The sequence below is a fragment of the Salvelinus alpinus genome, chromosome 39, assembly GCF_045679555.1.
Source record: "Salvelinus alpinus chromosome 39, SLU_Salpinus.1, whole genome shotgun sequence".
Taxonomy (NCBI): Eukaryota; Metazoa; Chordata; class Actinopteri; order Salmoniformes; family Salmonidae; genus Salvelinus; species Salvelinus alpinus.
Window position 1 is genome coordinate 6,142,078 of NC_092124.1, and position 27,143 is coordinate 6,169,220.

Here is a 27,143-nt window from a genome sequence, read left to right on the forward strand (position 1 = left end):
CTTGTCCCAAATGGCACCCTACTCCTTATATACTGTTGTCCCTATACAGTGCCTTTGGAAAGAATTCACACCCCTTGACTTTTTACACATTTTGTTGTGTTACAGCCTGAATTTACAATGGATTACATTATTTTTTTATCAATGACTTACCCACAATACCAAATAGTGTAAAGGTGGATTTAAAGCAAGCCTAAATAAGATCAGGAGTAAAATGTTGCTTAACGTGTCACATAATACATTGCATGGACTCACTCTGTGTGCAATTATAGTGTCAAACATGATTTTCGAATGATTACCTCATCTCTGTTCCCAACACATACAATTACCTGTAAGGTCCTTCAGTCAAGCAGTACATTCCCAGCACAGATTCAACCACAAAGACCAAGGAGGTTTTCCAATGCCTCGCAAAGAAGGGAACCTATTGGTAGATGGTACATTCATTTTTTACCTTGTCAGCTCGGGGATTTGATATCAGCAACCTTTCAATTACTGACCCAACGCTCTAACCACGCCTCCCCAAGTAGAGGAGAGATTGACTGCATCACGACTGATCTTCGTGAGAGGGATTAACATGTATTAGCGCACACTCAGACACCCATGCACACCCCACAAGACATGCCACCTGTAGCGTCTGCTTCCAACTCACACTCTCAAACACGTAGATCCCCTGAACTCAGATCACTTTTTTTTCACTCCAATCAAATCACACCAAAGCAAAACGTCATTGTTAGTGTCACACCCTGATCTGTTTCACCTGTCTTTGTGATTGTCTCCACCCACCTCCAGGTGTCACCCGTCTTCCCCATTATTCCCAGGGTATTTATTCCTGTGTTCTCTGTTTGTCTGTTGCCAGTTCATCTTGCCAAGTTTACCAGTGTGTTTTCCAAGTTCCTGGTTTTCCTGGTCTCTGTTTTTTCTAGTCCTCCCGGTTTTGACCTCTTGCCTGCCCTGACACTAAGCCCGCCTGCCTGACCATTCAGCCTGCCCTGACCTCGAGCCTGCCTGACCATTCAGCCTGCCCTGACCTCAAGCCTGCCTGCCGCCGTGTACCGTTTGGACTCTGACCTTGTTTATGGACATTTGCCTGTCCTCGACCTGCATCTTGCCTGCCCCTTCTTGTTCAATATATACCAGAGACTCGAACCATCTGCCTCCTGTGTCATCATCTGGATCTCGCTCTGTGTCGTTATAGTTAGCTGCTGTTCTGTGTCCTGCAGTAGCTAGCTATGGGTGGAGATGAGGATCTCAAGTTTCTAGTTAATTTGAGCAGCAGCTGAAAATGAAGGAGAATGGGAGGCCGACTCCAAAATTGGATATTGTGCAGGGGAGAGGAGCATGGGAGGGACTCGACCTTTCAACAGTGAGAATGGAGTGCTAGGCTAAATAATCTGTTTTGGCCATGTCTTTGACGAGCACATGTTTGCTCAACAACCCTTGAGCCACCACCGGTTTTTCTGATCCTAAAAACCTGGGCAGGTCCCTTGACTGTCATGAAAAATCTAAAAAACACATTATGGCGAGCCTGAAACTAAAGCTCTCCGGGCGAGTCCGAATCAACGAGGCTCTCAACCAGGCCGCAGTGATCAGTGTCCAGAGGCACAACGAACAGGTGAAGAAAAAAAGAGACATTCTGAAGAAACTGATCATCGCAGTAACGTACCTGGGACAGCAGGAGCAAGCCTTCAGGGGCATGATGAGTCAGCAACAAGCCTTAACACGTGTCATTTGTGGAACTTGTCAATGCATTTGCCCAGTTCAATACTGCACCTTCGGACAAGCAACATATTTACAGGTATGTCAAACAACATACAGAATGACATCATTCAGAGCATCGTAGTGAAAATAAAGTGAAACTGACAGTGAGATCAGTTCAGCACCCTTCATAGCAGTCCATGTGGATGACACCACAGACATATCCTGCAAATGTCAATTGACAATCAGAGCACTCTATGTCAATGACACGGATGTTATATGCAAGAGATTCCTGGGGTTTTCAGTACCAGGAGGCTGTGCCAATCGTTGGAACTTAAAAAGTAGAGCAGCACCAGGTGAGCTAGTACAATGACCTGACCACCACTTTCCCCATGGTACGCAAGCACCTGAAACTGATGCTGACCGTCCCTGTTACAAGTACATCAGCGGAAAGGTAATGTTCCTGTCTGAAAAGGATTAAAACCTACCTATGCAATAGTTGTGGATAAGAGAGACTCACGCATTTGGCAAAATAAATGTCAATGGAAACGTGTGTGCTGCGTGAAGTTAAGGCCAGCGGAATACTGTATGACGATGTCATTGACCATTGTGCCAGCATGAAAGAGGGTGAGTCAAAATGTTTTTCTCTTTGCGCACACACACACACACACACACACACACACACACACACACACACACACACACACACACACACACACACACACACACACACACACACACACACACACACACACACACACACACACACACACACACACACACACACACACACACACACACAGATTGATTATTGGACTGAATTTCTTCTGGTGTTTTTAAATTTCCATTGTGTGAGACTAGGCATATACTTGATGTTGTTGAAATGTTGTTGTTTAAATGGTTTGTGTTTTCATCTTTGCCGTAAGATGATCAATGTCTATATGCTTACAATTTGTGCACCATGTTATTCATTGTTTTATTTAATGTTTGCTTCCATCTTCGGCACAACTTAACTATTTATCTGGTCTGTGGGAATATATTCTGCACAGGTTTATTCTGAATTGCATATATTATTGTGATGAGCCTGTGAATTTGCTCATTGAGATGCGGCCTCCGCCAGAGGCGCTGTCCAACTGGTGGTGCTGATAGCGGAGCAGCCTTCGGTAACTCTCCGTGGTCCTGAATCAATAGTTCGAGGGCTCTGAGTCTGTTTTAATGCACCTCTTGGGGTTACCACAGGTTAACATCAGTGTTCCGGGGGCTTCTCCCTATAGTTAGCCTACAACATGTTGAAGTGCATTACGGTTGTATATACCCCTTAGGCTATTTTAAACTTGCTGCTTTAGTAAGGGTTTTATTATAATTTGAGCAAAACGATGGTGAAATTAACTTTGCCAACTAACTTGCATTTGACCTTAATGTGTAGGTCATATTGTCTTTGTGGACTTAAACAGGACAGATGTTGCTCTCCAGTTTTAATGATAAAACACAAACATATGTGGTTGAATTTATTCCGCCATTGTGTGACACTTGTTGTCACAGTTCCAAAAGTGGTGATGAAGGAGTCAGGCGCAGAGAGCAGGGTAGTTCAGAAGCAAGTGGATTTAATATTCCAAAAAATACAGCGAGACGGCTACGCCACACACACAAGGGCGCGTCAAGTCACAGTCCAAAACAAACAGGAAAAAATCCACATGGAACAGATACCACAAGAAATAACGAAACACCACAAACAGAAAAACAAGACCGCACAAAAGTCGGCAGGCCAACTGGGTTTAAATAGCCCACAATGAACCTAAACACAAAACAGGTGCAACAAATCAGACAAAACTAAATGAAACAGAAAAGGGGATCGGTGGCAGCTAGTAGGCCGGAGACGACGACCGCCGAGCGCCGCCCAAACGGGAAGAGGCACCATCTTCGGCGGGATTCGTGACACTTGTACTTTGGAACAGTCTGTGAAACAATGTCAGCTATGGCTTATCGACGTTATATCGGCTATAATGGTGCCGTATAAATGCATTTCTAACCAGTTATAGAGAAAACAACGTATTTATCACACATAGGTTATAAAAACAATAATAATCTTGGCTTCCTCAATGATTTTACCTGCGCACCGCTACTGCGCAGCCCTTATAAAAAAACGTGCAATTTCACATGTGAAAATATATATTCACATTTATTCAATTTAAAGTTCCAATTTTAACACCACCTTTTTACTTGTGAGGAGAATTCACCTCATGTGAATTTCAGTTTCGCATGTGAAATTTGCAGCTTGTCATGTTAAAAACATGAGCATGTGAAAATCACATTTGCTGTTTTACATGTAAAATAACTCCACATGTGAAAATCGCACTTTCACATGATGAATGGCAAATTCACATGTGAAAATCAACAACAAAAAAATTGTATGTTTACATCTAAGAAAACTCCAAGTGAAAATCTCACTTTCATTCGTTGAATTGAAAGTTCACATGTGAAAAACAATCGCATGTAGAAATCCAATTTTAAAAACTTTTGCATCATTATTTTTCATTAGTGAACTTGCAAATCCACATTTGAAAGTGAAAATCTAATGTAAGAAAACTCCACATTTAGTCTAATGTTTGTAAATGTAAACCAACACTGTATAGCCTAAAAACGTGGGTAAAGTTATAATTTTGATATCATGGATGGTCTGTCCTTGCATCCATATTGTAGTCATCTGTACCAAGATGGCGTAGCAGTCGGACGTGTGTTTGTCTTGCAGTCGGACGTCTGTAACCATAAAAGCCTTGGTTTCACGCATGTTAACATCAGACGCCTCCTCCCTAAGTTTGTTTTATTCACTGCTTTAGCACACTCCACCAACCCTGATGTCCTAGCCGTGTCTGAATCCTGGTTTAGGAAGTCCACCAAAAATTCTGACATTTCCATCCCCAACTACATTTTCCGTCAAAACAGAACTGCCAAAGGGGGCGGAGTTACAATCTACTGCAGAGACCGCCTGCAGAGTTCTGTCTTACTATCCAGGTCTGTGCCCAAACAGTTCAAGCTTCTACTTTTAAAAATCCACCTTTCCAGAAATAAGTCTTTCACTTTTTCCGCTTGTTATAGACCCCCCCCTCAGCCCCCAGCTGTGCCCTGGACACCATATGTGAATTGATTGCCCCCCCATTTATCTTCAGAGTTTGTACTGTTAGGTGACCTAAACTGGGATATGCTTAACACTCAGGCCATCCTACAACCTAAGCTAGATGCCCTCAATCTAACACAAATTATCAAGGAACCTACCAGGTACAACCCTAAATCCGTCAACTTGGGCACCCTCATAGATATCATCAAATACACCTCTGCTGTCTTCAACCAGGATCTCAGTGATCACTGCCTCATTGCCTGCGTCCGTAATGGGTCTGCGGTCAAACGACCACCCCTCATCACTGTCAAACGCTCCCTGAAATACTTCAGCGAGCAGGCCTTTCTAATCGACCTGGCCCGGGTATCCTGGTAGGATATTGACCTCATCCCGTCAGTAGAGGATGCCTGGTTTTTCTTTAAAAGTGCTTTCCTCACCATCTTAAATAAGCATGCCCAATTCAAAAAATGTAGAACCAAGAACAGATATAGCCCCTGGTTCACTCCTGATTTGACTGCCCATGACAGCACAAAAACATCCTGTGGTGTATTGCATTAGCATCAAATAGCCCCAGCGATATGCAACTTTCAGGGAAGTCAGGAACAATATACACAGTCAGTTAGGAAAGCAAAGGCCTCAATGCCATACAACACTCCTTCCGTGGCCTCCAACGGCTCTTAAATGCTAGTAAAACTAAGTGCATGCTCTTCAACCGATCGCTGCCCGCACCCGCCCGCCCGACTAGCATCACTACTCTGGATGGTTATGACTTAGAATATGTGGACAACTACAAATACCTAGGTGTCTGGTTAGACTGAAGCATCTCCAATCCAAAATTAAATCTAGAATCGGCTTCCTATTTTGCAACAAAGCCTCACTCATGCTGCTAAACATACCCTCGTAAAACTGACTATCCTACTGATCCTCGACTTCGGCGATGTCATTTACAAAATAGCCTCCAGCACTCTACTCAGCAAATCGGATGTAGTCTATAACATTTCCATCCTTTTTGTCACTAAAGCCCCATATACTACCCACAACTGAGACCTGTATGCTGTCGTTGGCTGGCCCTCGTTACACATCCGTCGCCAATCACACTAGCTCCAGGTCATCTATAAGTCTTTGCTAGGTAAAGCCCTGCCTTATCTCAGCTCACTGGTCAACATAGCAACACCCACTCGTAGCACACGCTCCAGCAGGTTTATTTCACTGGTCATCCCCAAAGCCAACACCTCCTTTGGCCGCCTTTCCTTCCAGTTCTCTGCTGCCAATGACTGGAACGAATCGCACTGCTTTGCTTTATCTTGGCCAGGTCGCAGTTGTAAATGAGAACTTGTTCTCGACTGGCCTACCTGGTTAAATAAAGTAAATCAAATAAAAAATCAAATAAAACAAAAGAATAAATAGGTCCACCGCTCCACTCTGATTGGTCTCTCGCTTGCTGACGGCTTCTGAGCGCTCTCCGTCGGCTCCGGCAGCGTTCCACCACCAATTTGCTACGTCAGCCGCTCCGCCGATTGCTCACTCTTGTTTGTTGGCGGCGTCCCAGTACTCTCCGTTGGGTCAGGTCGCATCACACCAAATCAAATCAAATGTTATTGGTCACATACACATGGTTAGCAGCAGATGTTAATGCGAGACTGGTGAAATGCTTGTGCTTCTAGTTCCGACAGTGCAGTACTATCTAACAACTAATCTAACAATTTCACAACAACTACCTTATACACACACATGTAAAGGGATGAATAAGAGTATGTACATATAAATATGTGGATGAGCGATGGCAATGCGGCATAGGCAAGATGCAGTAGATGGTATAGAGTACAGTATATACTGTACATATGAGATGAGTAATGTAGGGTATGTAAACATGATATGAAGTGGCATTGTTTAAAGTGACTAGTGATACATTTATTACATTAAAGTAGCTAGAGATTTGAGTCTGTATGTTGGCAGCAGCCACTCAATGTTAGTGATGGCTGTTTAACAGTCTGATGGCCTTGAGATAGAAGCTGTTTTTCAGTCTCTCGGTTCCTGCTTTGATGCACCTGTACTGACCTCGTCTCCTGGATGGTAATGGGATGAACAGGCAGTGGCTCGGGTGGTTGTTGTCCTTGAGGATCTTTTTGGCCTTCCTGTGACATTGGGTGATGTAGGTGTCCTGGAGGGCAGGAAGTTTGCCCCCGGTGATGCGTTGTGCAGACCACACTACCCTCTGGAGAGCCCTACGGTTGTGGGTGGAGCAGTTGCCGTACCAGGCGGTGATACAGCCCGACAGGATGCTCTCGATTGTGCATCTGTAAAAGTTTGAGTGTTTTCGGTGATAAGCCAAATTTCTTCAGCCTCCACAACCACCACCACTGCTCTGCTGGGTCAACTGTTCTGGTCCGGGCTGCTGTCTGTCGGCTAAGAGTCAGCTCGCAAGCATAGCGTGCCTCCATTTGATAGTACCAGACTTAAGTTGGTGAGTAAGTTTAAAATGTTGATCTATCCGCCTGATGTTCTGCTTGGGACAAAGCCCACAGTCGCGTTTGGGTCTGCTTCTCTCCATGGCTTGTGTGTTCAGGCTCTGACCCAACCCATCAGTTTGTAGGACTGGTCAGAATGGTTTGAATGTCTTTGTATTCAAGAAATCGTCGCGGAGGAGATCAAATCCAGACTCATCGTGAAGAAAAAAACACTTAGTGGACCATTCACAGCTGAGCTCATTCAGTTTAGCTCAACGCTGATTGGCTATCATAATTTTTTATTATCAACGGAAGCCAAATGCTCTCTGGCTTCCCTTGCATTCAATGCTACGGGCGGCAACATCATACTTTTTTTGACCAGACAACATCAGATAGATGGCCTAAAAATACAGAGACGGAGGGGCGCTGTTTCACTCGCTTGGATGCTTTATCCGGTGAGATACATTCAGCCTCTTGCGAATTGAAGGACAATTATGAAACACAGAGAGACTAAAGACTATTTTATGTTTTTTTTCTTGGTACATTTTTTGGGGGGGAAGCCAGGCTTCCCATGGTCTCAATGAATACATACCCCTGCTCAGAGACAAACAGCTCTTCAGAAGCTGCACTCTGCACACATCACATCCTTCTCCACTGCCTCCTATACAATGAACCTCATCCTGAGTCTCCCCACCAATATGCTACTATGCTTTCTTGGTTCAGGACCTGATCCTGATGTTTGTGAAGTCATTCTGCTACCTCTCAGTTCTCAAGGCTCTGATACGTCCCGAGCCGGGGGAAGCGGAGAAGGAAGGTGGCAAATAACATGAAGATGAGGGTGTTTAAGATATTTGGATTATCCTGGTGTCTATAATGGTGAACTACCTCACTAATACCTCATTAATGTGTCACCAACCTGGCTCGTTACCCGAAACAAAGAGGGAGACCACCCGGAGATAGAGGAATAACAAAAATATATTTATTAAATAAAGTAAACTATATACAATTAACAATGGTGTGTGTAGTCAGTGGTCAGAAGTGTAAGTGAGTGGATGAGTGCATAAGTGGTGATAATGAGGGGCGTTCAGAGGTGCAACATAAGCAAACACAAAGAAGCCACAAAAGGCAGTGTGTCTGTGTGGAGAGAGTCTCCTCAATGTATGGGCGGAAAGGTGTATTTATCCCCAGGACACACCCGAGCCCAGGTGTGTCCCATTTTGCTGATGACCCTCCCAGCTCCACCCACCGACATCCTATTAAGGAAAACAAGAGACACAAAAACAGAAAGAAATCGGCAGAAAGAGTGGGAGGGTGGTCACAAATGTAATTAGGTCTTTTTACAATGTCCTCAATCGGGTTGTGTTCTATTTGTCACTATCCATTTGTTTCTCCATGACTGTGGTCAGTGGGTTTGTGCAGCCGCTCCTCTACCTCCACAGGGCTGGGAAACTGCCCTGTGTCAGTGGTCTCTGAGGGAGAGTTGATACCCCCAGTTTCACCTGACACAGAGGGCCAATTGTAACCTGTTTGTTTAGAACTGTTAGGTGATCGCTTGTAAAGAGGTTGCTAGTTGTAGATGCGATGGCAAAAATATGTATGTGTTTTGATTAGGGTTGCAATATTCTGGTAACTTTACCAAAAAGGTTATTCAGCCTATAAATCATGGTCGGATGATTCCCGTAATCATTAGGGAACAACCAGGAAATCCAAAATGTTCCAACCCTAGGATTGATGCCTTCCCTCTTATCAGGGGGCCAGACACTCCTCTGGTCTGCATCCTAAGTGACACCCTATACCCTATCTGGGTCATTCGACAAAAGTGGTGCAAATTGGGGATTAGAAAGAAATACAGATTTGTATTCTATTTTTCCCAAATTCTCAGCAGACGTCTTCCAACATATGTCAGGTGTACTACTCACACATGTACTCACACGTATACTACTTGTTTGTATTGGATTTCAATATATATACCTGAATTCCTTACCAGCCCAAAAAATGTATCACTACTGAAACATAGTGAAAAGGTTGCAAGAAAGGAAGAACCATGTACTATAGTGAAAATGTTGATTAACCTTCTATTACAGATTCATTTTAGAAATGTTTATCTGCATGCCAAATTAATGTAATAGTAAAAATGTTCAAAACATTTCAATTGAAATGAGAGAAATATAATCTCTACTGTTATCTGTAAAATGTTGATTGTATGAATCTGAAACTTGTTGATTGAATAACTTATGCGTCTAGTTACTATGTTGTTCGATGTTTAAATCGTCACTTTACCTATCTTTATTTTGGCAAAATAACAGGCGTTTTGGTGTCACATAGAGATAAATGGAGGACTCTATTACTCCTTTTAGTATAGACGTATACCAAACTCACAAAAAGTGACAGTTTAATAAAGCCTCTCCTGGAAAAGCCAAACCTTGAGACAGATTATTTTCTTTTTTTTACTATCGGCCTATATCGAATCTCCCATACCTCTCAAACATTTTTGAAAAAGCTTTTGCGCAGCAAAGACAAATAATATATACTAAATGCTCCAGTCTAATTTTCGACACCATCATAGCACTGAGACCACACTCGTGAAGGTGGTAAATTACCTTTTAATGGCGTCAGACCAAGGCTCTGCATCTGTCCTCATGCTGCTAGACCTTAGTGCTGCTTTTGACACCATCGATCACCATCTTCTTTTGGAGAGATTAGAAACCCTAATTGGTCTACACAGACAAGTTCTTGCCTAGTTTAGATCTTATCTGTCGTAAAGATATCAGTTAGTCTCTGTGGCTGATTTGTCCTGTGACAAATCAGTTGTACATTTATGTGGTACTCAAAGTTCAGTTTTAGGACCACAATTGTTTACATTATGTATTCCACATCTTGATGTCATTCCGAAACACAATGCCAACTTTCACTGCTATGCGGACGACACACAGCTGTACATTTCGATGAAACGTGATGAAGCTCCAAAATTGCCCTCCCTGGAAGCCTGTGTTTCAGATGGTGGCAAATGTTTTACTTTTAAACTCGGACAAAACAGAGATGCTAGTTCTAGGTCCCCAGAAACAAAGAGATCTGCTGTTGGATCGGAAAACGTATCTTGATGGTTGTACGGTCGTCTCAAATAAAACTGTGAAGGACCAAAAAGCATGTACATTCAGCCTCTTGAGAATTGAAGGACAATTACGAAACACAGAGAGACAAAAGATACATTATTATTATGTTTTGGGGGGGAGAAGCCTGGCTTCCCTTTGTATTCATGAATACACACCACTGGAACTGGGCCGAAGAGAATGAGAGGGAAGTGATGGAGGTGTTTGGCGACAGAGGTTGGACAGAGTGAAGTGGTTGGACCTGAACGCTCTGAGGAACCATGAGACTAAATGAGCTGAGGTGGCAACAAAGTTCAAAGCATGAAAACATATGAAAACGAACGAAGAGCCACTTGTTAATGGCAAGAAGAGGGGCTGTGTTGTGAATAATACAAGAACATTGCAGTTTCAAATACAAGATTTGTGAGAATAAGGCTACGCAATGTGGACGAACTCTGCTTTATATTTTGAATGGGGAAAAGTGGGATCGGGGTCCTAATCCTCATGTTGGATCATTTGTCTACAGAAACAGATAGAACGCACCAACACAATGCCCTCATGCAATATTATGAAATCGGGTCCCGTTTCAGGACATCTTAACAATAGATGAATGAAGAGAAAATAGTCTGTGGAGAAACATTAAGAATACAGGAACAATTAAATGAGGAATCACTGAACCCAGTGGATTTGTTAATCATTGTTTTCTTTCGGGAAGTAGCCTAAATCAGGACATGATCAAGTCTTCTGATTTCCACATGGATCTTAATTGAATATGCTGTTCTTCATATTGTAAATGTATTCTGTAGATTGTTCTATAAAAAAATAGAAGGAAGTACCAATGTGTCACAAAGCTCACAGGTAGTAGTTTGTATATGATACATATTACAATTTTTAAGCCTTACAAAACACTGCCAGTAGCAACATAAATACACTACATGACCAAAAGTATGTGGACACCTGCTGGTCGCACACCTCATTCTAAAATCATGGGCATTAATATGGAGTTGGTCCCCCCTTTGCTGCTATAAAAGCCTCCACTCTTCTGCGAAGGCTTTCCACTAGATGTTCGAACATTGCAGTCGGCGTTCCAATTCATCCCAAAGGTGTTCAATGGGGTTCAGGTCAGGGCTCTGTGCAGGCCAGTCAAGTTCTTACACACCGATCTCAACAAACCATTTCTGTATGGACCTCGCTTTGTGCACGGGGGCATTGTCATGCTGAAACAGAAAAGGTCCATGCCTAAACTGTGGGAAGCACAGAATTGTCTAGAATGTCATTGTATGCTGTAGCATTAAGATTTCCCTTCTCTGGAACTAAGGCTGCCTAACCTGAATCATGATAAACAGCCCCAGACCATTATTCCTCCTCCACCAAACTTTACTGTTGGCACTATGCATTGGGTCAGTTAGCATTATCCTAGCATCCGCCAAACCCAGATTTGTCTGTCGAACTGCCATGGTGAAGCATGATTCATCACTCCATAGAATGCGTTTCCACTGCTCCAGTGGAAATCCACTGAGTCCAATGGTGGTGAGCTTTACACCACTCCAGCCGACGCTTGGCATTGTGCATGGTGATTTTAGGCTTGTGTGAGGCTGCTCGGCCATGGAAACCCATTTCATGACAAACAGTTATTGTGCTGAAGTTGCTTCCAGAGGCGGTTTGGAACTTCGTAGTGAGTATTGCAACCAAGGACAGGCAATTTTTACACCCTACACACTTCAGCAGTTGGTGGTACCGTTCTGTAAGCTTGTGTGACATACCTCTTTGCGGCTGAGCCGTTTTTGCTCCTAGATGTTTCCACTTCACAATAGCAGAACTTACAGTTGACCGGGGCAGCTCTAGCAGGGTAGAAATTTGACGAACTGACTTGCATCCTATGATGGTGCCATGTTGAAAGTTACTGATCTCTTCAGTAAGGCCATTTTACTGTCAATGTTTGTCTATGGAGATTACATGGCGGTGTGCTCAATTTTATACACCTGTGTCATGACTGTCCTGTGAGGATCAGAATGGGTCAGATCAGTTTGTCTCTCTCCCCCTTCAGTATTAACCGAAGGAATATACTTTGTTAACAGCCTTTTTCCCGCCAAAATTCTAACACGTTCATAAAGTGAGTACTGGAACAAAATTTCTCACGTAAGAATGTGGGGAATGGTCAGTGGGGATCTAAAGAATCATCATGTCATATGGATTGTTATTTTGTGATGTCATTAAAAAGGTTAAGGGAAATACTGTAACTTGAAAAGTATATACACTGCATGTACAAAGTCTCCATCCTCTATGTTGTATATGAGAAATGAAAATGATTAAATTATTTTTGTTAAGATATGAATGTGATTTTAGGAGCCATGAGAGAATCTATCTCCTATAAACTGTGCAAATTAAGTTGCCACGACCCGAGTGAGGTCAGAGAGAGTGTCAGGCTGATGGAAACGTTCCCTTCGGCCAGAGTGCATAAAAGGATTGGTATTGAAATTAACATTAGACCAGAGAAGCGTGGAGTGGTAGCTACACATTTGAAATGGTTGGAACTTTTAACCTCAACACGAGGTGAAGAAAATAAACGATATGTAAGTATGCTCTCCTTAAAGAAGGAATGACGCCAAGAGCGCAAAAAGACAACTACACACGTTTTCTTCACTGTATTAACCCTTTGACATGTGCAAACACACGGGTGTGATCATTCTACAGTGGTCCCTGCAGCATACGCTCAAAATGGTGTGATTAGAATACTAATTTAGAACGTCCAGTTACGATTGACGCAACAGTCAATGTTTGAGCTGTTTACACTGTATTTTCACAGAAACATTTTGCATAAACAACGTTATGTCCTCAATGTCAGCAGTTTATTTTTAGAGATGATATTCAGACGTTCAGAGAAGTAGCAACAGCATAACACGACTCTCATCCAAACTGGAAAATGTAGGCTACATTAGTCGTAGTGCTCACTGAGGAAAGAGTGACCCAAAACAAGCAGTCATATTTAGCTGATTCTCGGTTGACAGAAACCATAATATGAATGAGCTAATAGCAATTACTATTTATAATTAATTCATAACATCACGGGTGACCTCACCAGTGATTAAAATACTTGAGAAAAACACTTTCTAAAAATCTAAAGTAATCCGACAATGGGTAGTTTGTGCACGCCGCCATGTTTGTTTTTTTGCGCCAACCAAAGATAAATGGTTACAAGATGAGTTGGGTCTGTTTGCAGTATACATGCTCAATGGGGTGTGTCGTCTACCAACATTCACGTCATCATTCAATTCCGGAGGTTTACTCGAAAGACAAGTGAACCATCCCTTCACCTCATTTTATTATAACATCTTTGGTCTGACAGACATTTACGTGACAACGAGAATGCATTGTATGATATCAATAAACATGGTGCCACACATAGCTGGCAATTAGCTTATTATTAGTTCATCATAATCAGTACAACAAAAAAGTATTTTACATACATCATGTGTCCATTACAATCTATGCTAGAATCGTAATGAATGATTTGTCACCAGTTCTTGAAAACGTGAATAAAACAGTAAATACATTATGCTCCATACATACATACGTGTGCTACAGTAGAAACGTAATAACACGGAACCCAAACCGGCTGCGCGCGTGCGCCATTGTGCGCCATTGTGCATAAATGTATTTTGTCCCCCTACACCAAATGCGATCATGACATGCAGGTTAAAATATCAAAACAAACTCTGAACGAATTACATTAATTTGGAGACAGGTTGAAAAGCATTAAACATTTATGGCAATTTAGCTAGTTAGCTTGCACTTGCTAGCTAATTTGTCCTATTTAGCTAGCTTGCTGTTGCTAGCTAATTTGTCCTGGGATTTAAACATTGAGTTGATATTTTACCTGAAATCCACAAGGTCCTCTACTCCGACAATTAATCCGCACATAAAACGGTCAACCGAATCGTTTCTAGTCATCTCTCCTCCTTCTAGGCTTTTTCATTGTTGAACTTATATGGTGATTGGCATCTAAATACCTAATACCTTTCATAGTATTACCACGACGACCGGCAACACAGTTCGTCTTTCAATCACCCACGTGGGTATAACCAATGAGGAGATGGCACGTGGGAACCTGCTTCTATAAACCAATGAGGAGATGGGAGAGGCAGGACTTGCAGCGCGATCTGCGTCAGAAATAGAAATGACTTCTATTTTAGCCCTTGGCAACGCAGATGCTCGTTGACGCGCGCGAGCAGTGTGGGTGCAATAATTGAATAACATAGATTTCTACATTTATTTTGCAACGCGAGCAGTGTAGTCAGGGTATACGGCACTTACTTTGATAGGAAAGCACACATGTCCAAAGTTATCATTAGTAGTGAAAGGCAATGTGGGCCTGAAAATGTGCCAAGGAGGAAAACGTTTTTGCTTGGGCTCTCAAAGAGAGAAGGTTGTCCTGCTCAGTAATGCCTCAAACGTAAATTGTCCACAACACTGAAATGGGCTACTTGTGAATTAATGAGGAGGCTTAACACACCTGAAATCCAACTGTTAGAAAATAAAACTTGTTAGTTTGAAATTGACAAGTTGAAACATAGCCTATAGATAATTAGCATGCAGTGTGTCTTGGTTTGAGGGCAGTGTGCATTAACTGTCCTGTTGTGTAACAATCCCATTTTGGAACAGTGAGTGCATTCTGACATCACGTGCCTACAAACACTCACGCTAGCAGCAACCCTTAGAGATGTTAGGAACTCACGTGAAAAGGTACAAACTGTTGGACTCATGACACGTTGATATAACCTGAATATGCAGTAGATGCACTCCAACTGACTCATGGGGTTGATGGAGTGAGGAAGACCACTCCGCCCATTATTTTGTTGTTTGAAGAAGAGTCTCTCCCTTCACACGTACTGTATATTTGGGTCCCGTGAGATGCCCTGTAAGAGCCTTCGTATTTGGACATGTGTTAAGGGTATGTAGACGGGAGGAGTATCGTGTTCCAGTTGAGGTGAAATGCCAAGTTAGGGTGAAGGAGGGCTGTCCAGCATGTCTCCTATCCAGAGGGGTTAAGAAGAGTGGAGTAACGTTGAAGAAACCATGGTAGTTGGATCAGAGAAACCAGTAAATGTTAGTTGCCAAAGGATCCTGACATGTTGCATGTTAAAAAATAAATACTTTATATGATGTATTGCATTGGTTATAAACTGTACAGCACAAACAAAGAGGACATATGAGAAAATAGGCATCGTTGAGTGCGGCTGAACATTTTTGGGGGGAATCCGTGATTTTACAGCACAACCATTACAAGGAATCTGAATGTTCAGCCACTCATTTTTTCTCATTCACTACCTGTACAGTAGGTGGCGGCATGCACCTTCAAACTTTGTTTGCGGACAGCCATAATACCAGAGAAGAAGAGGAGAGCAGTCTGAGGCTCCGGTTCAAACTCATAAAAAACACACCATCGTCCACTTACCCTCGCCTTATGCCCTTGGGGGGAATCGCCGTCGCTATCTTGGAGGGCGGTCCAAGTGATTAGCCAAGCAAGGGAAGTTTGCAACGTAAGCCCCTCAGCCCTCGTTTTTTGTCGAGTTTGCAATTATGTTCACTCCGGGGCCTGAAACTCCCCATAATTCAATTCGCAACGATTGTACATCCGCTAAGAAAAGTCAGTGAAAACTTAAAAACAACATCAATGGAGAAGTCAACATACAAGTGTAAGTAAAAACTAATTAAAATAAGTCAAATTGTGCTACTAATGCACATAACGGCACAAACACCTCTCATAAAAAGTAAATGTTTTTGTTTGGTTATCTTTTGGAAATTGTAGAAATAAAACGTTTTCCTTCTTCAGAAGTTCCAGCTAGGCAGGCTAACGTCAGTTAACTAATTCATTTAGCTAGCTATCATACAGTAGGCCTATATTAATAATTACATATTTAATATAAGTAGACATGCACTCAATTGACTGTAGCGCATATAAATGACCCACAAGCTACCGGTGTCTGAAAACACAATCATCGCAGGATGAACAAGTAACACATTTCGGGCCAGGGGTGGTCCATTTAAAAATCATTCCTTCCTCCCTCGCCCTGCAAGTGTATACTCGTCAGAAGTGTCCACTTAACTTGAGGGCTGAGAGGATAGGGTGTGTCTTTTAAGTGTTTGGACTGCATTCTGAGTATCCATTAATTCCATACAGCAACTTCAACAGGAAGTTACCATTCTCGGCTAGTAGCAAGAAGAATAGTGAATTTTGGAAAGAAAACGTCACATGCTTTTGGAGGTAAAGAACAGTTTAATTGTTTGTATTTATCACCATTAAACGTTTTGTAATACTTAACAAATAATACACTAGTGGCCCCCATTCAGTCGATATAGAAAGAGCACCAGCTAACGTTTGAACGCCTGGATTTTGAATCATGGAGTAAGCAGGGAAAACACGTTTTGGTGGTTATTGGTATATCAAAATAATTTTACCAGGTTAAGTATAATAGGATTGAAAATTAAAGTTCCATTTATATTCCTAAAACTTAAAAGCTGCAATATGTAACTTTTTGGGTGACCTGATCAAATTCACATTGACAGATCTATAGCACAGATTTCTTTCTCATTGAAAGCAAGTCTTAAGAAGCGGTATGCACAATATGCACATTTGTGGCCTGCTGGAGGTCATTTTGCAGGGCTTTGGCAGTGCTCCTCCTTGCACAAAGGCGGAGGTAGCGGTCCTGCTGCTGGGTTGTTGGCCTCCTCCACGTCTCCTGATGTACTGGCCTGTCTCCTGGTAGCGCCTCCATGCTCTGGACACTACGCTGACAGACACAGCAAACCTTTTTGCCACAGCTCGCATTGATGTGCCATGCTGGATGAGCTGCACTACCTGAGCCACTTGTGTGGGTTGTAGACTCCGTCTCATGCTACCACTAGAGTGAAAGCACCGCCAGCATTCAAAAGTGACCAAAACATCAGCCAGGAAGCATAGGAACTGAGAAGTGGTCTGTGGTCACCACCTGCAGAACCACTCCTTTATTGGGGTTGTCTTGCTAATTGCCTATAATTTCCACCTTTTGTCTATTCCATTTGCACAACAGCATGTGAAATGTATTGTCAATCAGTGTTGCTTCCTAAGTGGACAGTTTGATTTCACAGAAGTGCGATTGACTTGGAGTTACATTGTGTTGTTTAAGTGTTCCCTTTATTTTTTTGAGCAGTGTATGTTCTATGTGGGTTATTTCTATACTTCCCGAGTGGCGCAGTGGTCTAAGGCACTGCATCTCAATGCAAGAGGCGTCACTACAGTACCTGGTTTGAATCCAGGCTGTATCACATCCTGCCGTGATTTGGAGTCCCATAGGACGGCACACAATTGGCCCAGTGTCGCCCGGGTCTGGCTGGGGTAGGCCATTATTGTAAATAAGAATTTGTTCTTAACTGGCTTGCCTAGTTAAATTAATAAAAAAATATGTGTAATTTTTTTGCATTTTTTACACCAGCTTCTAACAGCTGAAAATACAATATTTTTGGTTATGGAAAATATATTTCTGTCACGTGTGCTCCCTCTCCAGCCTCTAGGTCTTCAGCGCTTTATGACACTCACCTGGACTCCTAGGCATCATTGTTTCTGTTTCATGTCTGTGCGTTGTTCGTGTTTCTTGTTTTGTATTATGTTTGGTTTATTGATTAAATCACTCACTCCCTGAACTTGCTTCCCGACTCTCAGCGCACTCATTACAAGTTCACAGCGGTTTAGATGGTATAATGGGAGCAAACTATTCTAATTATAGCAGAGCGATATCTGCATAGTGCATCTTTAAGTTGAAAATGATGCTGTCGCTGTTTCCTTAATGATAAATAGCCCAATGATAAATAGCCCAAAAACACAGTTTTAATGTGTCCAAATCAATAACCAATATGCAGGGACAGTTAGTTATTTTTGGTTTTCAATATATCACAATCTACACGCACATGTGCAGCAATAGTGACCAGGACTGCCCCTCGTTATCGGATATATTTTGCACACACACACACAATTATTTACTGTACTTTTCAACAAACCTTTTTCAAATGGACATGGTATGTCAGCGGGAGTAGCAGCGTGACCCAAACGGTCTATCCATGTGCACTGTGAGGCGGTTTGGGGGGGAAAGCTGTCGCACCGCGATAGACCACTATGGAGGGACGCCGGGCTCCCGAGTGCTCATTGCTAACTGGGATGCAAGTCGCTTCATTGGGGGCTTCCAACAGTAAACTTGTAAAAACGTTTACTGTGACAAGACCTTCAGGGGCATATTTCAGAAATGTATTTCATAGCTCAGCATGCAATGCCATTTTTCAGGGAAATGAATCTACTCTTCAGAGCCCAATTTAAATTATTGTAGCTCTTACTGCTTAAAATAAGGTCTCCCGGGTGGCGCAGTGGTCTAGGGCACTGCATCGCAGTGCTAGCTGCGCCACCAGAGTCTCTGGGTTCGCGCCCAGGCTCTGTCGCAGCCGGCCGCAACCGGGAGATCCGTGGGGCGACGCACAATTGGCATAGCGTCGTCCGGGTTAGGGAGGGTTTGGCCGGTAGGGATATCCTTGTCTCAGTATGTAAAAAAATAAATAAAAATAAAACATTTACTAAAATGTAAGTACTGTAAGTCGCTCTGGATAAGAGCGTCTGCTCTTGGCCGGTAGGGATATCCTTGTCTCAGTATGTAAAAATGTAATAAAAATGTATGCACTCTACTGTAAGTCGCTCTAGATAAGAGCGTCTGCTAAATGACTAAAATGTAAATGTAAAATGTAATAATGTAAATGTTACATCCTTGGTGGTTAATGCCACGTACTGGAGGACAATTTATTGCGTTACACAACAATACAAAAGTCATTGTTAGGCTCGATTCGTGCATGGAATTTGGCCGTTTATTCAATAAATTGACGGAATAAGATTTGGAGTAGAGGGTGAGGGGGCAGAACATCTCTGAAGAGAGTAAAACTGACTAACGCCATATCCCATCTCTTTGAGTGTCGCGCGGTTTCATAGACAATGTGTCTTTGCATTACACTCTCCGCACCCCTGACACCTAAATAAAATATAAGAAATAATGAATCTAATCTACAAGTTGACTCTTTATGCAGTAGCAATTGAGACTGGGAAGGAGGTTAAGAATACATGGACTGGTTTACAACCCCTGATCTAACGCATCCTTCTATTTCAGTGTAAGTCACATTCTTGCAAAGAAAAGGTATCTGCAGTTTGCGTCCCACTCCAGGTAGGCTACAAGTTTCCCTTAGACACAGATATAGGATCAGTTTACTCAACACCAAGCCCTTCCTTAAAAACAATTGTGGAGGAAACACATAACTGATCTTAGGTCAGTTTCTACTAGAAGACTCCTTGACACTTCTTGCTAACTAAAAGACTCTTCACTTTGCCCTGTTGTTGAAGCCTTATGTTACACCCTTATCCTTACAGGTAGAAAAATAAAGTTCCCATGTGTCTTATTACAGTTTGAGAAGGTTACTCACCAGCCATGTTTGGGTTCTGTAGATTCGGTCTGTCAAGTCCACAGTTCTGTAATCCCTCAGCCAGGGAATGACCTAATGACCCACACCTGGGTCGTGTTCACTAGAAACCAATCAAATACAGGCTCGCAAGTTGAAATCTGTTCATTTATTACTTCACAAAGAGAAGTGCCCCAGAACATCAGTAAAACCACTTAAAGAGATTCTCCGGTACTTTGTATACTTTTTAGCCAGTAGTTCTGAAAGTAATGACCACGAGCCAAAAGTGGTCCCCGGAAATGACGTACTACTGTTCGTCACATATGTGCAGATATGTGCACCACGTCATTGCTCTCTCTCTCTCTCTCTCTCTCTCTCTGCTGTGTTTGCATCCTGCTAGCTGTCACTCAAATGACGAGGGGCTGGCCCACCTGACGAGGGGCTGGCCCACCTGGGGGCTGGCCCAAATGTAGGGAAAATGGCGCCACACAGATTCCAGAAAATAGTCGCCTTCAAACTTGGGATTTCGTGGCTAATGAAGTAAGACAGTAATTAGGCATGTATGAACTAAACATTGACACATCCAACCCTAAGCGGGAGGTTGAAAAAATACTCACTAGTCGTCAAAGTTCCGGAGCATGTCTTTAAATATGACATTTTCTATTCAAAGCCTATTTATAATACATTGTTTTGGATCCTCTTACATTCTCTTCACCACATTGCCACGCATAATATGATCTTATTACTACAAATGTAATAAGATCAGTGATAATAATGAATGTTCTCAAACACAGAGGTGGAAGTACAGTTTGTGAAAGTTGCCCCATGTTCTGGGCATGTAATCATAAAGCATCTCAGAGTAGGAGTACTGATCTAGGATCAGGTCCCCCCTGTCCATTTATCTAATTCATTATGATCTAAAAGGCTAAACTGATCCTAGATCACCACTTCTACTCTTGAGAGGCATAGTTGGAGAGCAACTGTGATGTGGATGAACCAACTGTCCTTTTTTTGATGCTCAAAATAAAGCAAAGCAACTCTCGAGTCTTAAAAAGATGAGAAAACATTCAACATGCATATGTAGCAAAAATATGGCTTTACATTCTCATAGTGCAATTCAGACACTATAGGTACTACACATACCACCACTACATTGCACAAAAGTAGCCAGAGTGCCAGTCTGTTTGTGCAATCATGTCAACTCCTTTTCACTTATTGTCATGCAATGTTTGTCTTGCAATAGAGTTGGGAAAAGCACAAACAGATCTGAGACCAGGCTACCACAGAAATACTTGCTTCCCAGGCACTTACAATAAAGCACACACATTCAATTAATTACATATCATTACATACATACATTACAGTATTATCTTTCAGATTCCGTCACACACGGTCTCCATCACAAATGGCACCCCATACCCGACATAGGGATTTAGTGGGATGGACACGAAATAAATAGCCCAGTAGCTACAATGCACCTGCTAAATGAAGCCCTGCTCCAATGAGGTGATTCTACTGTCGTCATGGGGACAGTGATATTGGGGTTCAGGTGCATCCATCTTACCTCATACATTACTGTTAACTAGTAATACTGTTTGTTATATTTGACCTCATACAGTAACTGTTAACTAACAAAACTGTTTTATTTGACCCAATACAATACTGTTAACTGTAAATACTGTTTTATTTGACCTCATACAGTACTGTTAACTGTAAATAATGTATTGTTTTTAAATACTGAAGACGGTTGGTTGATCAGATTCAACCAGCTTTTGGAGTTGATTTGAGCAACACATCTGTACATCTATTTTATCTCATACAGTACTGTTAACTGTAAACACTGTTTAACATTACAAGATGGTTGGTTGGTGGGCTGGTTGACCAGATTGAATCAGCTTTTGACAAGTGCTCTTTCTTGCCCACATTTATATAAGTACTTTTCTTTTAAACTAATCTACAGCTCTCTGTAAAAGCTAATGTGTAACAGCTCACCTTAAAGGTTTCGGTGATAGGTACCGATTGGCATTTCTCTTTAACTACACAGACATTTCACGTTCCAATTTTATGATATGCAAAACGTTCAATAACATGATTATCTAAAAACAAAATTCCATACATTTTGTTACAAACTAGGCTGTGCCTGCACAACACCGTACCACTGTCCTGAACTTAGCTATGATTGGCTGAAATAACAACGGGTGATGATGTCATCTCAAAACCTAGGTTCTGTCCCAATAGGCACCCGATTTCCTATGTAGTATACTGCTTTTGACCAGGGCCCATAGGGTTCTGGTCAAAAGTAGTGCACTATATAGGAAATAGGGTGCCATTTGGGGCGCAAGCCCTAAAGATCAAATAACGCAAAAACAGAGGGACCATCAAAGTCTGACCAAACAAACAGACCCTATGAGCCCTGGTCAAAAGTAGTGCACATAATAGGGAATAGGGTGCCATTTGGGACCATCACACATTTCAGGTGGACACATTGTGATGCACGGAGTCATTTAAATACTAACTCTGGGATGAACACAGGGACATAGAGGTAGTGACCCAGGATGTGTCTGAAATTGTACCCTATGGGCTCTGGTCAAAAGTAGTGCACTATATAGGGAATAGGGTGCCATTTCAGACATAGCCGCAGACTTGACCAAGTGGGCATAGTACTTAGTGGACTTACAATAACAGGTCTGGCATGGACATAAATAAGGGGACGCGGGGAAAGATTGCAGGTGCAGATGGATAGTCAAAGTAATAGGAATGTGCAGGCCCCATGGGCTGGTGGTCTAGACACATGTATGGGGAAACTGCGGTTCCCCTTAACCATTCCCACTTTGTCTCCTCCTATTCTCCGCTGGGTGTAAAGACACAATAAAGACAAGTATAGATACAGGGAGGGAACCGGGAAAGACAGAAAGACAAACAAACAATGACCAATAAAATATTACTGCCAGACTGGCTGCTAGGCCTAAATGAATGAAGTGACTGTGGTGAGAGTTGGGTGGGGGAGGTAGTTCAATGTTACACCAGCCAATCTGATAGCGAAAGAGATCCACTTCCTGTCTACTACAGAATACAGAGAGCTGTGCTTCTGGTTGGTGGAAGGGTGACCTGAAATGGTACCAATGACCTTCATGGTCAGCGTAAATGTATATTTTTGGTCAGCGTAAATATTATTGCTTAATTATTAAATTGCCAAACCTCAATTTCCATTGAGATTTCACCTTTAGGCATGACATGTTTTTAACTCAAATAAATATTAGTTAAATGTATATTTTAGGATTTCTTTGGCATGTCATACCTAAAACAAAAATTTGTATATTGAGTGTGTATTTTGATGTCAAATTAAAAAGGGCTTAAGGGCGACATGTCCAAACTCCAGTGCACAATATCGTCATCACTGTCCTTGTCGAAAACGACAACCATCATTTGTCATCGTCATGACGATGGTCTATAATGATATTTTACAATTAACGACTATGATATTTGACAGTTAGTTTGGTCAAGATTATTAAGCTTAATTGCTGAGATGTCCATTAGTATGGTTTTTGGTATGGCCATTTTCTGATTGTTGCAAGGTTTGTCTCTCTCTTTCTGATTGGGTAGCGGTCTCCTTCTCAAACTCCTCCACCTTCTCTCGCATCAGGTTCCTACGGTGATAGATCAGGTATCCGGGCAACAGGAATCCAGCCAATGAGGCAATGAGCAGGCTCATGTTGATCTGTTGATCGGTAGATAGAGTTAGTCAGAGAACAAACGTGTTTGAGACATAACTTTCAAAAAAATCTTATTGCCTCTTATTGTCTGTTTCTGCCCATTCACATTAATCCCTTTTTATTAAATCGCCTTACAATCTCAGTAGTACAATGGCAAGGTACTAATGTCATCGTGTGTGCTGTGTGTGTCTGCATGCATGCATGTATGTGATCTGTGTGTATGCTCTGTGTGTGTGTGTGAGTGTCTGTGTGTGTAGCCTCACCCAGTAGGGGTCTCCTCCCAGGTGTCCCACCATGATGACGAAGAGAGGCTGCTGGAGGAGAGCGAATAGCGCGCTGATCATCGACTGCATCCCCGTCAATGTCCCAAAGTGATTGGACGGATATCTGGAAGGGGCGGGATGTAATGGTTACCTCTCCAATCAAACTGTATCTGTATCTGACCAAAACATGACTGTATCATACCTGACCAAAACAGACATCTTACCCGTGTTTTGTTAAGATAATACATATTTTAGTTTTTTTTTGTGTTTGTAGCAATTTGTGAATTGTATCAAATAATTTAGCCTTTCACTGCTATTGATATGTAACATAGTGTTTTCCAAATTGTGTAACAAACAATTCTCAAAGCTATCTGACACACACACCTACGAATCTTACTGAGACGATCATAGCATGGGTGTAATATGCTGGAAAGCAAACGTCCAACAATGTGTTTAGTTGATGTTGTAATGTACTTACACGGCAGCATAGAGTCCTCCAGCACAGGAGTGGACGAAACCTCTGACCATGGTGTGGACGATGAAGGAAATTATCTGGAAGGGAGTGAAAGAGAAGGAGAGAGAAAGAGATAGAGAAAGGGGGGTATTAGGAAAATAAAAGGATAGGGGGATGGAGAGAAATAGTTTATTTTATTTGGACAATTAAAAACACAATACAACCACACATGGATACTGCTGCATTTAAAAATCATCAAGGATGACACAAAAAAGTTCCATTGCGGCCCTCTTGAAAATACATGAAAATTAAATACACTGCTCAAAAAAATAAAGGGAACACTTAAACAACACAATGTAACTCCAAGTCAATCACACTTCTGTGAAATCAAACTGTCCACTTAGGAAGCAACACTGATTGACAATAAATTGCACATGCTGTTGTGCAAATGGAATAGACAAAAGGTGGAAATTATAGGCAATTAGCAAGACACCCCCAATAAAGGAGTGATTCTGCAGGTGGTGACCACAGACCACTTCTCAGTTCCTATGCTTCCTGGCTGATGTTTTGGTCACTTTTGAATGCTGGCGGTGCTCTCACTCTAGTGGTAGCATGAGACGGAGTCTACAACCTACACAAGTGGCTCAGGTAGTGCAGCTCATCCAGGATGGCACATCAATGCGAGCTGTGGCAAGAAGGTTTGCTGTGTCTGTCAGCGTAGTGTCCAGAGCATGGAGGCGCTACCAGGCTGCTATAACAGCATCCACTCTGCTGGGAAGGCTTTCCACTAGATGTTGGAACATTGCTGCTATAACAACATCCACTCTGCTGGGAAGGCTTTCCACTAGATGTTGGAACATTGCTGCTGGGACTTGCTTCCATTCAGCCACAAGAGCATTGGTGAGGTCGGGCAATAACGCCTGGCTCGCAGTCGGCGTTCCAATTCATCCCAAAGGTGTTTGATGGGGTTGAGGTCAAGGCTCTGTGCAGGCCAGTCAAGTTCTTCCACACCGTTCTCGACAAACCATTTCTGTATGAATCTCACTTTGTGCACGGGGGCATTGTCATTCTGAAACAGGAAAGGGCCTTCCTGTCACGCCCTGACCAAAAGAGAGCCTTTTCTATTCTCTATTTTGGTTAGGTCGGGGTGTGACTAGTGGGGGTGTTCCTATCTAGGTGTTTTTGTTTTCTATGTTGGCCTGGTATGGTTCCCAATCAGAGGCAGCTGTTTATCGTTGTCTCTGATTGGGGATCATATTTAGGCAGCCTTTTCCCACCTGTTTGTTGTGGGATCTTGTTTATGTATTGTTACTTGTGAGCACTGCGTAGCTTCACGTTCGTTTTGCTCTTTATTGTTTTCTGTGCTTTTCACTCGAATAAAGATGATGAAACCATTCCACGCTGCACCTTGGTCCGATTCATACAACAACGATCGTGACACTTCCCCAAACTGTTGCCACAAAGTTTGAAGCACAGAATCGTCTAGAATGTAATTTTATGCTGTAGTGTTAGGATTTCCCTACAATGGAACTAAGGGGCCTAGCCCGAACCATGAAAAACAGCCACAGACCATTAATCCTCCACTACCAAACTTTACAGTTGGCACTATCTTGCATTGGCGGGTCGCATTTTACAATAATCAAGCATATTGCGGGCCGTACTAAAACTAGACCACATGCGGACCGTACCGTTAACCATTCGTTTAGGATACACCTTGTTCAGTCATGTTACCTCATTTGTTAGCTATAATTAACAACCTGGGGGCGCGTTCAGTAGGACGCAACGTTTTGGAATGTTCAGATATAAATGCTATGTAAGACAAACACGCCTCTCTGACACTTTGAATAAGAACTAACATCTTATCTGTTGATGGAATTTATATCTGAAACGTTTGAGAACGTTTTGCAACTGAACATGGCCCTGGTAGCCTATTCATTCATAGGCTGCATCTCCGTCACGTCTTGCCATTGTTATGAACGTTCTCAAGGCGCCCTTTACCGGCGGCGACATAGTGGTGTTTTAAAGTGGTGATAAGCACAGTCATTCTGGACAGAGGCGAACTACTGTTTCGTCTAAATGACACTACTGTCCTGGAAATACGTTGACATTGCTAAAGTTTTCAAATATTTAGAAGGAAACAACCTTGCCAGCATTACCATGTCGTCAAATTTACTTCAGACCAGGCCTGGGCAAAGGTCGGCCCGGGGACCGTATGCGGCCCGCGACCTGATTCAATACGGCCCGCGGAATCATGCTCAGATCACATAAAGAATGTGCGATGATAACGTTTTGAAAAACGTAAATACAAATGTTATTCAAATTGAAAGCCCAATGAATACTTGCCTTTGTGTAATGATTTAACTCCCATCGCTTTTGGGACATTTATTTTGAAGGCACGTATAAATAACAACTGCAAGAGGACAGACATTGACTGACAGGGTGACACACACGTCAGTTACAAATAGTATTTAGATAGAAATTGCACAACAAAAATAGTTTTTCAAAGATTTCAAAGAAATATGGAACGACAGTTGAAAGACAAGTTAAAGGATTTCACCTATTTCTCCTTGGGCCTGGATGAGAGCAGTGGTGCACGTGACACGGCGCAGTTGTTGATATTCTTATGAGGCATACATTTATTTTTACAGAGGAGCTTGCTTCAGTGCAGTCAATGAAGACCACAGCCACAGGGAAATATTTATTGGAGGTTAATAAGTGTGTGGCAAAGTGGGACTGAGTTTTAAAAAATTGTCCAGTGTGACCACTGTTGGTGCCCAAACTTCACAGGAAAAAACGTAGCTGAGTAGCTGAGCTGTAGCTGAGCTAAACCCAGATCAGAAAATGATTTTCCTACATTGCATTTTTCATCAGGAAGTGCTCTGTAAATGTGTTCTGAAAATGATAC

At 42.3% G+C, this 27,143-nt stretch overlaps 1 protein-coding gene and 1 long non-coding RNA gene across 3 annotated transcripts in view; one reads left to right on the forward strand and one right to left on the reverse strand.

Annotated features, from left to right (window-relative positions):
• Positions 1–15,754: 15,754 nt before the first annotated feature.
• Positions 15,755–25,630, forward strand: LOC139566706 (uncharacterized). Its single transcript, XR_011673133.1, has 2 exons — positions 15,755–16,039; positions 23,779–25,630. It is a non-coding gene; the product is annotated as an uncharacterized lncRNA (long non-coding RNA).
• Positions 19,963–27,143, reverse strand: part of LOC139566705 (large neutral amino acids transporter small subunit 3-like) — a 43,645-nt gene continuing 36,464 nt past the window's right edge. The window contains exons 13-16 of one of the 2 annotated variants that reach the window (XR_011673132.1): positions 24,263–24,336; positions 23,785–23,908; positions 21,501–23,526; positions 19,963–21,417 (exon numbers count right to left, since the gene is read on the reverse strand). Coding sequence is in view for 1 of the 2 variants with exons in the window: in XM_071387957.1 (XP_071244058.1) it covers positions 23,323–23,526; positions 23,785–23,908; positions 24,263–24,336 (402 nt within the window). In the remaining variant the exon portion in view is untranslated. Of the gene's footprint in view, positions 23,527–23,784; positions 23,909–24,262; positions 24,337–27,143 lie in introns of both variants that reach the window. The other variant, XM_071387957.1, reaches the window with a different exon arrangement.